Source organism: Hydra viridissima, unplaced genomic scaffold (assembly GCF_058129835.1).
Source record: "Hydra viridissima isolate aposymbiotic clone 2 unplaced genomic scaffold, HvirCarnegie_v1 scaffold_5, whole genome shotgun sequence".
NCBI lineage: Eukaryota > Metazoa > Cnidaria > Hydrozoa > Anthoathecata > Hydridae > Hydra > Hydra viridissima.
In genome coordinates, this window is record NW_028324304.1 from 9,131,241 (window position 1) to 9,146,435 (window position 15,195).

General features: G+C 30.5%; 3 protein-coding genes, 1 non-coding gene and 1 pseudogene across 6 annotated transcripts in view; 1 reads left to right on the plus strand and 4 right to left on the minus strand.

Moving 5' to 3' along the window:
* Window positions 1–4,779, minus strand: part of LOC149888481 (zinc finger BED domain-containing protein 4-like) — an 87,191-nt gene extending 82,412 nt beyond the window's left edge. The window contains exon 1 of the mRNA XM_090088127.1: window positions 766–4,779. Within this exon, the coding sequence (XP_089944253.1) occupies window positions 1,048–2,982 (1,935 nt within the window). The 5' untranslated portion in view covers window positions 2,983–4,779 and the 3' untranslated portion in view covers window positions 766–1,047. The remainder of the gene's footprint in view (window positions 1–765) is intronic.
* Window positions 1–15,195, plus strand: part of LOC149888489 (uncharacterized) — a 242,973-nt gene that overhangs the window by 27,578 nt on the left and 200,200 nt on the right. The gene's annotated exons all lie outside the window — the stretch shown is intronic.
* Window positions 6,215–8,423, minus strand: LOC145184353 (uncharacterized; annotated as a pseudogene).
* On the minus strand, window positions 10,722–13,476 carry LOC149888493 (small ribosomal subunit protein eS8-like). Its single transcript, XM_090087921.1, has 7 exons — window positions 13,363–13,476; window positions 13,062–13,168; window positions 12,852–12,951; window positions 12,524–12,647; window positions 12,375–12,432; window positions 12,009–12,141; window positions 10,722–10,910 (listed from the first exon to the last, which is right to left on the minus strand). The coding sequence occupies exons 1-7, from the start codon at window positions 13,364–13,366 to the stop codon at window positions 10,801–10,803; spliced, it is 636 nt and encodes a 211-aa protein (XP_089944047.1). The 5' UTR covers window positions 13,367–13,476; the 3' UTR covers window positions 10,722–10,800.
* On the minus strand, window positions 11,292–11,512 carry LOC149888494 (small nucleolar RNA SNORA53). The gene has a single exon (XR_016453071.1). It is a non-coding gene; the product is annotated as a small nucleolar RNA SNORA53 (small nucleolar RNA).

A 15,195-nucleotide genomic window follows, 5' to 3' on the forward strand; every position in this document is an offset into this window, starting at 1 on the left:
ATGATGAAAGCTATTTTACCTTAAACAATAGCACATTAACTGGCTATGATAGGTTTTATGCCGCTGATCCTTCTCAATTTTCTGACCAAGTAAGATACAACTTGTGTAAAAAGTACGAGGGATAAGCCCTTAGTTTCTTGTTGCATCAGCCCCCGTGGAATAAGCCCTCTTTCTATTCATCACAGTAAGCAGGCAATTAATCAGTACACTTATAAAGAGTTACTAGAAAGATCTTTACTTCCTCTAGTATCAGAAAATTACTAAAAAGACAAGTTTATCTTCTGGCCTGATCTAACTCAATCACATTACGCAAAGTCGGTCATTGACTTTTTAAGATTGAAAAAAATCAAAGTTGTACCCAAAGATGTAAACCTAGCAAACGTTCCAGAAGCAACACCAATTGAAAACTTTTGGGGTGATTTAAAATTGCTTGTGTACGAGAATAATTGGAGAGCTGAGAATTCGGAAGAGCTTGAACCAAGGATTAGATATTGTTATTCAAAGATGAATAAAGAAACTTTCCTTACTCAAATAAAACATCTTTAAAAAAAACTTTATAATATTGCTAAATATGGAAGATTAGTCGAAGACTAATTTTCACTTCTGCTTAAAGTAGAAAGTTGCGAAAAATCTTAATACTACATTTCAAATATAATCCTAACATTAGCATCCTAAAATTGGCGTCCTTATATTGGCATTAACATTCAAAAAAACAAACAGAGGAAGGAAATGATACACATAAGTTTAAAATGTTAATCAACTTACTAATTTGAATTAGTGATCGACCGAAACCGAAATTTGAGCCGAAACCGAAAGTACCGAAATTTCGGTTCAGTAAAGCCGTAGCCGAAGCCGAAATTTCGGCCGAAGCCGAAACCGAAACAGCCGAAATTTGAAAAAAAATGTTAAAAATCCCTGAACCTTTTATGATCACCGAATTAAAGCAAAAAAAACTATTTTACGTATATCTAAGCAATCACCATGTAACATAATTTGATAAAAACTATAATATGTCAAAAAAAAAAAAGTAGAATATGTCAAGACATTTTAATAATTAAAGTTAACAATTGAAATATTTTCTCTACAGAATAAAATTTTTTCCATGTTTTCTGGCAAAAGTTTGTTTCTTTCATTTGAAAGAATGTCTCCAGCAGTTGAAAACAACCTTTCAACTTCGGTAGATGTTGGTGGAGGTGTAAGGAATCTCTTTGCCATTTTTGCCAAACCAAACTTTGCTTTTAATGTTGTTTTTTCTTCATACTCTTTCCAAAACTCTAAACAGCATGAAGATGTTGGGCTTTCTAAGTACTCGTTTAAAACTTCCTTTGCTAATTTGGAAGTTGGATTTTTGGACCTTGTATTTTGTGACTGTGCAATTATATTTTGCATCATTGAAGAAAACCCAGTGTTCTCAATAGACTTAGTTTTCATCACAGGAGTAGTTTCATTTTGGCTCAAAATGGAACTGTCTAATTCCAAAAGAACTTGTTTTTTTGCAGCTTGAAAGGCTTCTTGGGATCTAAAGAAGTGGTGCTTGTATCTGGGATCAAGAAGTGTTGCTATTGCAAAATGATCAATGGTTTCTAAATCAAAAAAACGTGCCTCCATTGCTTTCTTTAAAGCATTTTTCATGCCAATCACTTCTTCGTCATCAGAGGGAACTTCGAATGATTTCAGGATAGTTGTCACAATTGGAATACATGCACTGATGCAAGCATCCTTTCCAGAGAGCAATTTGGTGGCTTCTTCGAAAATCGCTAAAATGTGTACCAGCTTTTCACACAGGTTCCAATCCTGTACAGTGAACTCAATGCCGCTGGAAGGACGGATTAGCAGCGTGGTAGCAATTGCTGATTTCAAGTACATAATTCTTTCAAGCATGTAATATGTTGAATTCCAGCGTGTTGGGACATCATTTTTGAGTCCGAGCCTGTCAAAATTGTTCATTTGAACCTCTTGTTGTTTGTAAAGCTCAGCAAAGAAGGAATTTGAAAAAGAAGCATGAGTGCAAAGCTTTCGACATTTTTCTATCAAGTTTACAGCACTCTGGAGTGAAAAAAGTTCTTTTTTAATCACTAGTTGAAGTGAATGATTTAGACACCCAGCAGACTTGTAAACACACTGTGGTTCTTTGAAAGCTGCTTTTATATTTGCAGCATTGTCTCTTAAGCAGAATGTGATTTTGTCCTTTAGCTCCCACTCTTTCACAACATTCTCAAGTCTTTGAAAAATGTTTGAAGCAGTATGTTTTTCATCAAACTTGGAACATGACAGGCAGAATTTGATCCGCTCCCATTTGTCTGAAATGAAGTGCGCCATCATGCCCAAGTACTTATGATGAAAGGATGACCAAGCGTCCAGAGAGATGGAGATAGTTTCAGTATTTTTTTCGTTAAGCATAACTTTCGTTGCAAGCTTAATCTTTTCATAGGCTGGATTGAGCATGCTTCGGTAGTATTTCTCACTTCCAATGTCAAAGTGTGGTTTAAAAAGTGCATGATGGCGTAAAAATCCCGGATTATTCACAATTGACCAAGGCTGTAAGTCGAGGATAATCATTTCAAATATAGATCTATGAAACTTAAGACCTTCTTCGGAATTTGAATCAATTTTTGAGATATTGTCAACCCAGCCAGGCATTGTAAATTGCAGCATTTCAGTCCTCTGGCGTTTTGATCTGATGTCAAATAAAGGTATTGTTCTTTTTTTAATTGTAAGAGGCTCAAGCTGATCTGAAGTTGGTATATTTTCAGGATTGTCGGTAGTTGTGAGTATTGCTTTTTCAGTTAGGAGATTTTTTAGAGTAAGCTGTGGATGCCGACTTCTTAAATGTGATGAAAGTCCGCTAAGTGATTGAAGTTTTGGATTGTGGGATCCACGAGATATTTTCAAATTGCAGATATTGCAAGTTGCGTATTTGGAATCACTGGCTGTTACGGTAAAATGATTCCACAAATAGCTTTTCTTTCGATTATTTTCCATTGTAAAATATAGCACTGAGAAACTTTGATTAAATTATTGATTTTGGTTACTTAACTTAAATGTTAACTTATTTAAAGAATGATTTGAGAATAGTAACTTGAATCAATTATGTAACGTGACTTCAATTAAAATTTCTACAATTGTTATAGTTAAAAATTGATTTACTAACAAACGATTAAAATTAGGAAATCGTCATGATCCCACTCTAAATTAAAAAAAAGTTATCTAGACTTTAAAAAAAATCTTATAAAAGTTTCGGTTCATTTCGGTTGTGGTTTGAACCGAAATTTCGGCCGAAACAGGAAAAGTAAAAAATTGCTGTAAAACAAACAGAGGAAGGAAATGATACACATAAGTTTAAAATGTTAATCAACTTACTAATTTGAATTACTTACAACAGACATTTGAAAAAAAGAGACTTTTTTCCTAGAAATACTTCAAATGTTTTTTGTCGTAAAGCGTGGTCAAGGTTTCGGAGCGCGATGTTCAAATAGTTCTAGTACTTAAACCAACAAATTTTCTACTCATTCAATTTGAATTGATTATGCGAGGATTTTTTTTTCAAAAACAATGTTAAGATGATGCTAAGAGAGTTTTTCTTGAACAATAATGAAGGATGTAAAAAGAGAACAATTCAATGGATGTAAAAAGAAGGATGTAAAAAGAGAACAATTCAATAAGTATTAAAACGTTTTGTTGATAAAAAGTTGAGAAATCGAAAAATTTATGTTAACAACTGTCGGTGTTGATTGGTAAATACCTGAAAATGAATTGTATTTGCAAGCGAAATACTAGTTAGCTTTTAACAGCATGTTTATTCAAAATTTCGAAAACTTGTGCAACGAAAGCAAACAAGAAATAATGAATTAAAGGTCCCTGGTCCAAAATATGTAAAACAACAAAAAGAACGGGCTGAAAGATCACTTAAAAGATTTACAAACTTTCCGTTGCAACTGGTGATGAAAAGTATGGACAGTTAAAACTACTGTCTAGTTGATCTATCTCAGGTACCAGGTAATAAATGATAGGATACTGTCGGTATTGCGAGGTTGACATTAAAACTGAAACAAAGATTGTGTAGGATGGCCAAGTTTCTAAACTTTACGTAACGTCTGGGACGATAAACAACCATCAACTGTAAAATGTGACATAACTCCTAAATTTATGAATACTTAGATAAAGATTTTGAAGAAAGTAGATGAGAAAAGTAGCGCTAACTTGTTTACTTGTTTTAAGTGTAACATTTTAGGATGGTGATTATAAAAGCTTGTAGTTTCAATATAATCAAAAATGTTTATTAGATTTAAATCTAATAAACATTTTTGATTTTTTACATTAAAAATAAGTATATTTCTCCTCTTACTTCCGACTTTAATTATCTTTGAATATCGTGCTGTTAAAACTACACACTTGATGTTATATAAAGCTTCATCACACTTTATACTATATAAATCTTAACCACACTTTATGCTATATAAAACTTCACCACACTTTATGTTATCTGTGTTTAACTTTTGAGTTTTTACTTTTGAGCTTTTTTTTGTTGGTTGCTACTGATTTTAAACTTTCTTGCATATTGCAGAAAAACTTTTCGCAACCAGTTGAAAATTTCCTTGCAAATCTAGAAAACTTTCTCGTAACCAGTTAAAAACATTTTCGCATACTGTAGAAGCCGAGAAGTCCAAAATCGGATATTTTTTATTTTATGTTATAAAATTCCTTTAAATATGAAGAAGTATGAGTTAAGATAAAGAACAGAACAATTTAACAATTTCATAACCTGAGGTCTGTAACATTTCTCTTTTAATTATTACTATTTTTACAGGTTTAGAATTTTTAGTTGCCACTTTTTTGAACGTTCTTTAAATGCAGTACAGAAATCTGTGTATACAGGTCTTTAAAGTGTTTATGATTTACGCCTTATCTTAACATTCACTTTGTAAAACACTAATTTGCTAACAGCACTTTTAATCGTGTTACTCTTTCATTATGTATGTAGATGAGGCGTCCACTATTTTTTATATTAATTAAAGATGCACATAATCATGATCACAAAGAATGTTTAAATTATACGTTTTGTTGTTCCGTTAAAAACGAACAATAGTAAATAATGAAATCTTGAATATCAGTCATTCGAAAGAAGTCAAATAAAAAAATAATTTATATATTTAGTTAAACAAAGTTAAAAGATTCAAAAACTAGCGATATTAATACCTAGTTTTTTTACTTCAAATATGTAAATTATAGTGCTTTTTAATTACGCGATTCTTTTTTTTTAAGAAATGTGTTTATAAGAAACTAGTATCAGAAACCACAAAATCTAAATGAACTATTAGTACTGAGTTATTTCTCGATAAGAAACTTTTTTTGTGAAGGTTTCGATGAATATTTCCTGATTTTGTGTTCTGTTCATGGACAAATCTGATGATTATATTACATTGAATGATGTTGATGGAATTCAAATAATTTTAGTTGACAAACTGTAAAACATTTTATCTTGTTAACATGTTTTCAAACTACATTTTATTTTATTTTTCTCTCTCTTTAAATCTGAAACTTTTAGTACTGGAGTTGTAAAATGGAACCCTTAAAACAAGAAACTTTCTAGTAGCCCATTTGTTTGGTATCTCAAAAAAAAAATTTTAAAAAAAACGTGTTAACCTTTTAAACTACTTTTTCAAAAATTACAAATTTATATATAAATGTTTATTAGGGGTGTTCAAAAAAAAAAAATTTCGAAAACGCGAATACACAACAAGCTAAATTTGGGGCAAATATAAAAAAAATACGATTACAAAAAAAAAAAGTCAAAAATATTGAGATTTACCTTGTGCTCAAGCGTCAAAACCCCCCTAAAAATGCCCCAAATAGTACCCTCGTAGCAAGGCTTTGAGCACAAGGTAAATCTTAATATTTTTAATTTTTTTTTTTTTAATGTGCTCATAATAATCTATACTTTTTTTTTAAATTGATTTGTATCCGTGATTTTTCTTAAAAGTTCTTTAAATTGAAAACGATTTTATGCAAAAAAACGAAAATATGCGCATTTAACAAAAATGAATGCGCAATAATTCGTACTTATTTTATTTGTTTATATTTACATTGTTTGGTTTTCATTTTATTTGTGTTTAGCTTTTTAGAAAAACATTTTTTTATAGGTTGAATGATGCAAACCTAAATTACGTGCAACTTGATTCTTTAAAAAATATTTTTTTAATATAAATACTAAAGTTCAAGCTATCTTCTGAATTTTGGAGCGTAAGCTAAGTAGTTCCTTTGCGATTCTTTTCTTGCTTATAACTTTGTTATTTTGTTTCTTGGTTAATAAAGATTTACTGCCTGATGCCTTAAAAATTGAGCGAACTTTGTCCACAGCAATAAGCTTATTTTGCTTTTCTTCCTCGTCTCTGTAGCGGTGAACAAATAATTGTTGCATCATTCCAATTGCCCTTTCAGCATGGTTGTTTACACAAACAATACTTTTTGCAAAATTTAAAAATAATTTATATGTTGATTGCGTGTGCCAATACTGAGGTGGCAAGGTCATCCAATCATCAATTTGTTGATCTTTTATTCCGATCATTTCAAACATTAACCAGGAGAACTCATCAACCAAAGAAGCTAAGCTAGGAATTTGCTGATGAATGTTAAGTTCAATTTTCAACAATTTTTCTATATCTTTTTTTTGCTTATTTTCAGTTTTAAAGTAACATGACTTTTTTTCTTTTCTTCGAGTGCAATTTTTTTCTTTTCTTCGAGTGCAACACCTTCATCCAGCAAGGCTAAAGGAATCAGAGTTGAGTTAAGATACCATGTATGTTTAAGTAAAAAATTCAACACAGCATCAACAGCAAATGGTTCTGCAGATACTGCTTTATACTGATGCATTTGATGAATAGCAGTTACATCCATAAAAAGAGCTTTGATTGTATCATTTGATTGCAGGTACCACTTTGCATAAAAACAAGCTATAAATTCAGTTATTACCTTAATATGTTCTCTATTTTTTTGAATAAAATCAATTTGAGTTGAAAGAATTTGCATTTTTAAATAATATATAGATTCCCAAGAAATCTTGCATGATGAACCGCTCCAGTTTTTCGAATTTTAATGATGTAAGGAGAAAGATAGCTGACCACTAGCTCTGCAAGCTCTTTTCTACCTTCCCTTACAATATTATTTCTTAATAAGTAAGATCTACAATACTCAAGAGATTCTGTAGCAGCTTTTTCAACAACAGTTCCTTTAATTTCTTCCCAACCAAAGTTTACTAACATAGATAGGTTGTACTTAAAATTAGGCTGCTCAAACAAGTTTTTGAAATGTTTAAACAAAGGGTTATCAGGGGCCTTAGTTTTTTTATTTGTTATAGCCTCACAAAAGTGTGTGATTCACAACTCAGAAACATGATGTCTGCAAGCTAAAAGAATTAGATATTTATTTAACTCAGTAGATATTCTTATTAAAGATCTTTTATGTATTCCTGTATTGCTTAATGTGGTATCAAAACAAAGTAATCCAATCTTTGATTCGAGATTGTACTCTTTTAGGACTTCCATTACACCATTGTACTGATCTTCTCCAGATGAAGAGGGTAATGGCGTAACTCCGAGAATATGGGACTCATTATCAATAGTTGCCAGAACAGCAAGTCTATCATGCTTTAATTTTTTTCCATTATTAATTTCAAAAAGTGTCTTTCCGTCAAAATGTATAATGTATGGGTAGAGAGAAGTTTGGATGCTTAGTTGGACATCTTCTTTAGCAATAACTGCCATTTCATGAGCTGTTTGTTTCATCTTTCTAGATGCTGTTGACCTACTGCAATTTACATTTGTAAAATCAACCCCAGAACTATCAAGGATTGCAGCAGTAACTTTTGTCAAAACGTTTGGAGAAATATCAGTAATTGTGGCAATTAGAGCAACATTACGAGAAATAATATCTTTTGGGATCTCAGCTTTTATAAGACTACTTGACTCTATAGAACGCCAATATCCTGGTTCAAAATCGGAACCAAAGGATGAATCTTTGCTGGTGTCCGTACCAAATTCTAACTCATTATAATATGTAATACCTTCTCGCTATATTTTTTGTCTTCAGGCCCTAGAAATAACTTTCTGCTGTGTTCTTGATCGTATAAAAAATCTAGGTCCTCTTTCCTATCTAGGTCTGATCTATTCTTGTCCTTCTTTATACAGTTTTGTAAGTCAGCTATTTCTGCCCAAAAGATTTTTCCCAGCTCCTTTCTAAAGCCTTGTTGCTTTTTTAATTCTAAAGGCGACCTCCTGTGCATGTTTTTTTTCAAATTCAAATACGTTTTGTTCAACTTATTCAGCTTTTGTATCAAGTTATTATCTGATTGAATCCAGCTTTAAGCCAGGGAATCCAGCTTTAAGCCAGGGACCCTTGATTTTGCTTAGAATACACCTACAGTGCAGTTCAACACATCTCTCGTATTTTCTGTCTTTTTTTACCGAGCATGCAATTATCATTGACTTTATTGATGTTTTAGAAAGCGTCGACTTATTAAAAGCTATGTGTTGTAAAATATCTAATACAGTTGGCAGTTGATCAACTAAAGTTAATAACAAAAATATTCAGGTTGAGTTTGCTCTTGTACAATGTGAAATCTTATAGTCATAAGATTTCACATTATAAACTATAATCTTATATCCTAAACTAGATATTTAAAATTAAAAAAAGCTCAAAACAAATTCGTTCCTTGGTATTGCTGGTTTCTCAATAATAAAATGTTTGTTTTTTTTTTTCATTTTTATATTTCGCTTTTCATTGCCACTTTTTAATAGCTTCTTACTTTTATTTGCACTTGAAACTTTCATTTTTTGTGACTCTCCTTTGTTTTCTATTAAATTGTCCATTATAATTTTTAAAACTATTTTAAAAGAAATGACATTCACTAATTTCAAAATATGAGATGAAACTAAAATGTTTACTGCAGAATTTCGCAATATTCATTAACGTTAATTTACAATTGTCAGTTTTTTCTTTTTACAAGTTTTAGACAGGTAATAAAATTGTTTATTAAGTGAGAACAAAAGAAAAATGCAAACAAAGTACACAAATCAAGTGACAAAAGAAACATTAAAAATTAAAAAACCAAACTATGTGAATATAAACAAATAAAATAAGTACGAATTATTGCGCATTCATTTTTGTTAAATGCGCATATTTTCGTTTTTTTGCATAAAATCGTTTTCAATTTAAAGAACTTTTAAGAAAAATCACGGATACAAATCAATTTAAAAAAAAAGTATAGATTATTATGAGCACATTAAAAAAAAAAAAATTAAAAATATTAAGATTTACCTTGTGCTCAAAGCATTGCTACGAGGGTACTATTTGGGGCATTTTTAGGGGGGTTTTGACGCTTGAGCACAAGGTAAATCTCAATATTTTTGACTTTTTTTTTTTGTAATCGTATTTTTTTTATATTTGCCCCAAATTTAGCTTGTTGTGTATTCGCGTTTTCGAAATTTTTTTTTTTTGAACACCCCTAATGTTTATTTGTCACAACAAAAACTTGTTTTTGAAGTTTATTGAAATAAAATGTTTATGCTGATTTAAAGGCATAAATATTTTATTTAAATAGACTTCAAAAAACATAAGTTATTTTTAAAAATTGATAAAATCTTTCCACTTGATTCGTTCTTAACAGAGAAACAAACACTGATGACCAGTCTGAAATCTACAATGAATCAACCACTACAGGTTATCTATGATAGTACATATCTTACAACTAATTCAAAAAATACATCCTAGAATAGCTCCCTACATACTGATTTAGAACGAGAATGAAAATAACTTCAAATTTCTTTACGGTCAAAGTTTAATGCGTTATTTTTAAGAGCTGGCTTATTTGAAGCACTATTCACGCTCCACTCGAGTGAGAAAATTAGGCGATTGAAATTTTCTTCAGATGATAAAGCAATTGGGAATTTTTTGAGCCAATAGCAGTATTGCATGAAAATGTTCTTTTTTTGGAAGGACTTCAGCTGGATAACGCCATAAGAAAAGTGAAGGAAATTTTTAGCCAGCCAGAAAAGACGCAATGATAAATCTAAGCAAACCAAAAAAATTATTGCCCATTTCAATATAATGGGAATAGTCATTAAAATCTACACTTTCTTACAGAATGTTAGTGAAGTTAGACATCTAGTTAATATATAAATTCGATATCAAGTTAGAAAATCTGAGTGACACAATGACAAAACATTAGAGTAACAATTAGACTTCTTCAAAACGGCAGTAATTTATTGAGAACTTCGTATTAAGTTGATTAATATTGTTACCAGTCAATACCTACAGATTATTACTTTTAGAATTGAAAATTTAATAAAATTTGGATCCTGTCCGAGGACCTTTGATTTAAAAGGTATTTAAAGTTTCAATCAAGGATTAAATAATTAAGATTAAGTTTCAAATGACGTTACGATTCTAAGAAAAATCTTGAGGTTAACAAATCAGTTTTTTTTTGAGAATCGACACCAGTTTTGACTAGAAGATTCAAAAGACCAGTGAGTGTAATTAGGAGATGTCTTTCTTGGGATATCTAATAAATGTTATGGAAACCACATTTGAGGGTGCATTTTTACATCTATTTGCAAATGTATTAGAAGGAACCTTGAACGGACTACGAGCGCATGATAACAAATTTAGCTGTCGAATTATTAGTCCCTTATTATTGTACAGTGTTTAAGATCAATTCATAAGACATCTTCAGACTACTACTTCTTTAGGTTGTCATTGCACAATTGAACAATTCATAAAAAAAAGCAGTTTTTTCCCGTTACGAATTTATTTTCCTTTTCTTGACTTTATTTTTTTGGAATAAAAATCCAGTTCTTTTCCTTCAAGGATATAACCATCAACACGCCCACTTTGGCCAGGTCTTGATGAAATACAAGCTTAAAATAACAAAATAATTTTTCTTATAACATAATCAAGAGATCAATAAATTAGTTGCCAATAAATGTTTACAATTATCATATAAAAGAAATAAAAAACAATGTTAAATGAACTGCATGTGATCAGATGGTGGTGCATGAATAATATCCACATTGATATTCAGAACAGGTCTGTGTTCATAATCATCAATTCACATTAAATTAAAAGAAAAAGTCAACCAAAAATAAAACTCTTAAGTATTTTATTCTAGAATTCTTTGATGTCTTATGTTAATTTCTTTGAAGGTAAGACTTTTCATAACTATTACAATAAACTGGGCAGCAATGAGTAAGTCATTTATCAAGTAATATTTCAGTTAAACTTAAAAATTTTAAAGCTCAAATGTTGTTCAAATTAACACTTTTGCACCATGCTATTACCAAATAAGCAAGATATCTTGCATGCAAGGCAACTTAAAGTTAATGAAAATAGGGTTATCTGGCACACCTATGACTCAATCACAATCCACTGAACAGCCATTAAGGATGCTGAGAAAAGCTTCAATTATCTTTGAACAAAGTCAATTGATACTTTCTCGGAAAGTGGTCTTAAGAAATGTGCGCAAATAAATTAAAACAAAGCTATATGTGATCAGATGGTGGTGCATGAATAATTTCCACACATAAACATTCAGAACAGGTCTGTGTTCATAATCATCAATTCACAACAAGCTATAAGTACATATTAGCCAACAAAAACAAACTTTAACTTTAACTCAACATTCATACAGTGGTATATTTTGATATTTTAGCTTATTTAAAGAGAAAGAGTATATACTGTCTAGCATTTCATAGACAAAAAGAAAAAAAAATTCAAATTGTGAATTACATTTTTAACTTTAAATGGCTTAAATGCTCAAATAAGAACACTAAAGTAATCAACTATGTGAAGCATCTAAAGCTTTATGTTAAACAATTGCAGAACAACTTCTTAAGAATTTATTTATGCCAGTGAACTTTAACTTTAAGAGATAAAAACTTTGAAACAAATTTATTGCCTGCCTAAAAGTAACAGCTTACATTTATCACACATTTATGAAATAACTGACTTGTACTCACCCAATAATCTACCAGAAGCAAATTGATCTTCTAAATGTTGATCTATTTTAGATTCTGGCTTTCTGGCTTCTATTTTTTTTGTTGCATGTTTTGATCTAACTTTATTCAATACGTCATCTTCACCACCTTCAGCCTAAAAATTTAAAAAGTGTAACTAATACTAAAATTACTGAAGTATTATTTACAGCATTTCTAAAGTTAAGTTACAGTACAAAAAAAAATATTGTTTTATCACCTATGCATGAAACAAAATTATTGTTACATTTAAAGAGTAAACATGTGTAGAGTTCACAATTAGAAAATCATTAATATCAATTAGTTTTCAAAATATTTAAAAATAATAGTATATGAAAACAAAAATCTTACAGTAACTGACTTTTGAACCTTTTTTCTACCAAGAGCTACCCCATAATGAGCTTCAAACCTTATTCAAAATAAAGTGATGTTAAAAATATTAAAATCAACTAAGGCAAAATCTTAAACAACAAAAAATTTACTAGAATTTTAATCAATACCATTGTTTAAATGGTGTTGCATCAACATGAATAATAGCATTCTTTACTAAAGTTTTTGTTCTGACCAATTCATTATTACTTGCATTATACAAAACATCTAACACTCTGGTTTTCTGTGCAACACCTGTTAATTGAACCACAAAACAATACAAAAAAAGTAAAGGCATCATTAACAATAAATACAATAAAGGTGGTCAGTGATCAGTGTAACTATGACAAGAGCAGTCAAAAGAATATGCTTTGTCAAAACGACAGCAGATTCTTACTGAAAAGAAGTTCATCATATCACTAGATAATTTCAATAAATGAACTATATCTAATAACATACTTTCTGATGCCCAAGAAAAATTCCCCGTGTCTAATCTAAGAGCACGGTACTTTAAATTCCCACCACGACATCTGACCTCATTAATTCTTTTTACTCCAATCTAAAATCAGAAAAAAAGCTTTTGCCAAAGAAAGTGTTATTGATAAAAATAGTAATAACTTTTTGTGTACTTCAATCGAATTGATGTATAAGAAATTTCTTAGTAAATACCTTAGTATTGGCAGCAGGACGCCCAAGGGAATACTTTCTCTTTTTACTTAAAGGTTTCTTACGACCACCAGTTGCACGTCTTTTATGATAATTATCCCTTGAGATACCTAGAAGATCACACGAAATGTAAAATGAAAAACTTTTAAATAGACTTTAAGTGAAATAAAGCAAAATTATTACCATTCAGTAATTCTAGATAATAAATCAAATAACAAAGTTATATTTTAATTACATATGCAAAGGATATACGGTGATAATTATTCCGAATTTTGAACATTACAAGAATAACTTTTATACCTACCCATGTTGGTACCAGAATTTAAAAGACCATTTTGGTTACAAAGGTCGTTTTAGCAACTTAAAAACGGCCGTCGAAAGATTTACATACCGAAATATACAGGTCAGATTTCGGGATAATTCCGTTTTTTTTTTACATGGATAAGCAGCTCTTTTTACCACTTCGTAAACTCGGCTTTTAAGGTTCGATACGATCGAATATACGTAAAGTTTGATTAATCAAAAGGCTTTATGCAACTTGTTAATATAATTTTTCAAGTATTACAACAATTTAAACACTAAATTTCGATGATTAGTTTATCAAGAAGTTAATAGAAAGTTTCTGATGTCCAGATCACAAATATCGTTGGGAGAAATTTTTGAAATTTGTAAATCTTTTTTTTTTAATTTTGTGAACACAGAATTTTATGAAAAGAAACAATACAGAAACTTTAAAAAGTGAATATATTTCTTTTACATAATTAACGATTTATTATGAAGCTTTTAATTTGCAGAAGTATTACCACTATACCAGAAACCCGTCAATGAAATGGAGAGTGCAAATGAATTGATTGAAAAAACAAGTTTCGCTTTAATTTCAAACCAGGGCTGTGGAGTCGGAGTCGTGGAGTCTTAGTCGGAGTCGGAGCTCATTTTGGCTGGAGTCGGAGTCGGAGTTGGAAAATTGTACCGACTCCGACTCCAGTTTAAAAAAAGTCTTTCAAAGTTTCATTATTTTAATATGGATTTTATAGATGTTACTCATTAAAATATTTTATGTTCTGTCAGTCTAAAGCACAAGTATTAAACTCTAGCCCTCCAGTTGTTACAAAACTACAAGTCTCATAATGCTCTGATAGCTGCAGGATATCCAGACATAATGGGAATTGTAGTTTGCAACAACTGGAGGGCACCAGTGAATTTCTCCAGGCCTTGGTGGAAAAGATTCTTCAAGCATATGAACTTAAAGAAGAACAATTTCTTTCTGTCCTACTAACTTGGTTTTCAAACTTGGTTTTGACAAGTTTATAATTTTATTAGTGACTACATTAGAGTTTATTGCATAACAAGAGTTTAGAAAAGTTGTTTGTTCAGAAATTATTTTCTAATAAATTCTGTTTAAAGCACTAAGTGGTTGGATTATTTGTATTATGGTGATGAAATAGCCAATGTTAACATTTTACTACAGTAAAGTGGTTGTTAAAAATTGGTTACTTATGAAGGAGACGGAGTCGGGAGTCGGAGTCGGCCCATGATAAAATCAAGCAGTCTGAGTCGGAACAGCAGCTTAGTTTCCACAGCCCTGTTTCAAACAAAACTAATCAAGCCCAACTGGCTATCAAAAAAGAATGCAAGATATTATCAGGTAAAATGAATTAAGAAATTTTTTGTAAATATTTTTCGAAAAAATGCAACTTATGTTCCGCAATCTTTTAAAAATTTAATATTCAAAATTTCTTTCGAGGAAAGTTTCTTCAGTAAAAACCATAACACTTAATCACTTTCATTTCTTTTTCTCAGGCAATTTGTGAAGACCATCATTTCTATTGTACCCAGACCATCGTTCCTATAGTATTGGAATTCTAATTATATGATGTTGAAATTTATCATATAATTTGAAGGTTTCTCTAATTACATTTAAAACGGCTAGTAAATAAAGTAAAAAGGAAAAAACAAATAATGCAGCATTATTTTTTTTTTGATGAAAGTTTACTTAAAAAACTGCAAGAAGATCCAACTGAGCCTTTGGTGACAATTGACAGAAAAAATTAAACAGTAAATTTTTAATACGTATACAGTGTTTGCTACCGAATGATTTCATAGCGGAACCAGCTAGACTGTCAGTGACCAAAGACTA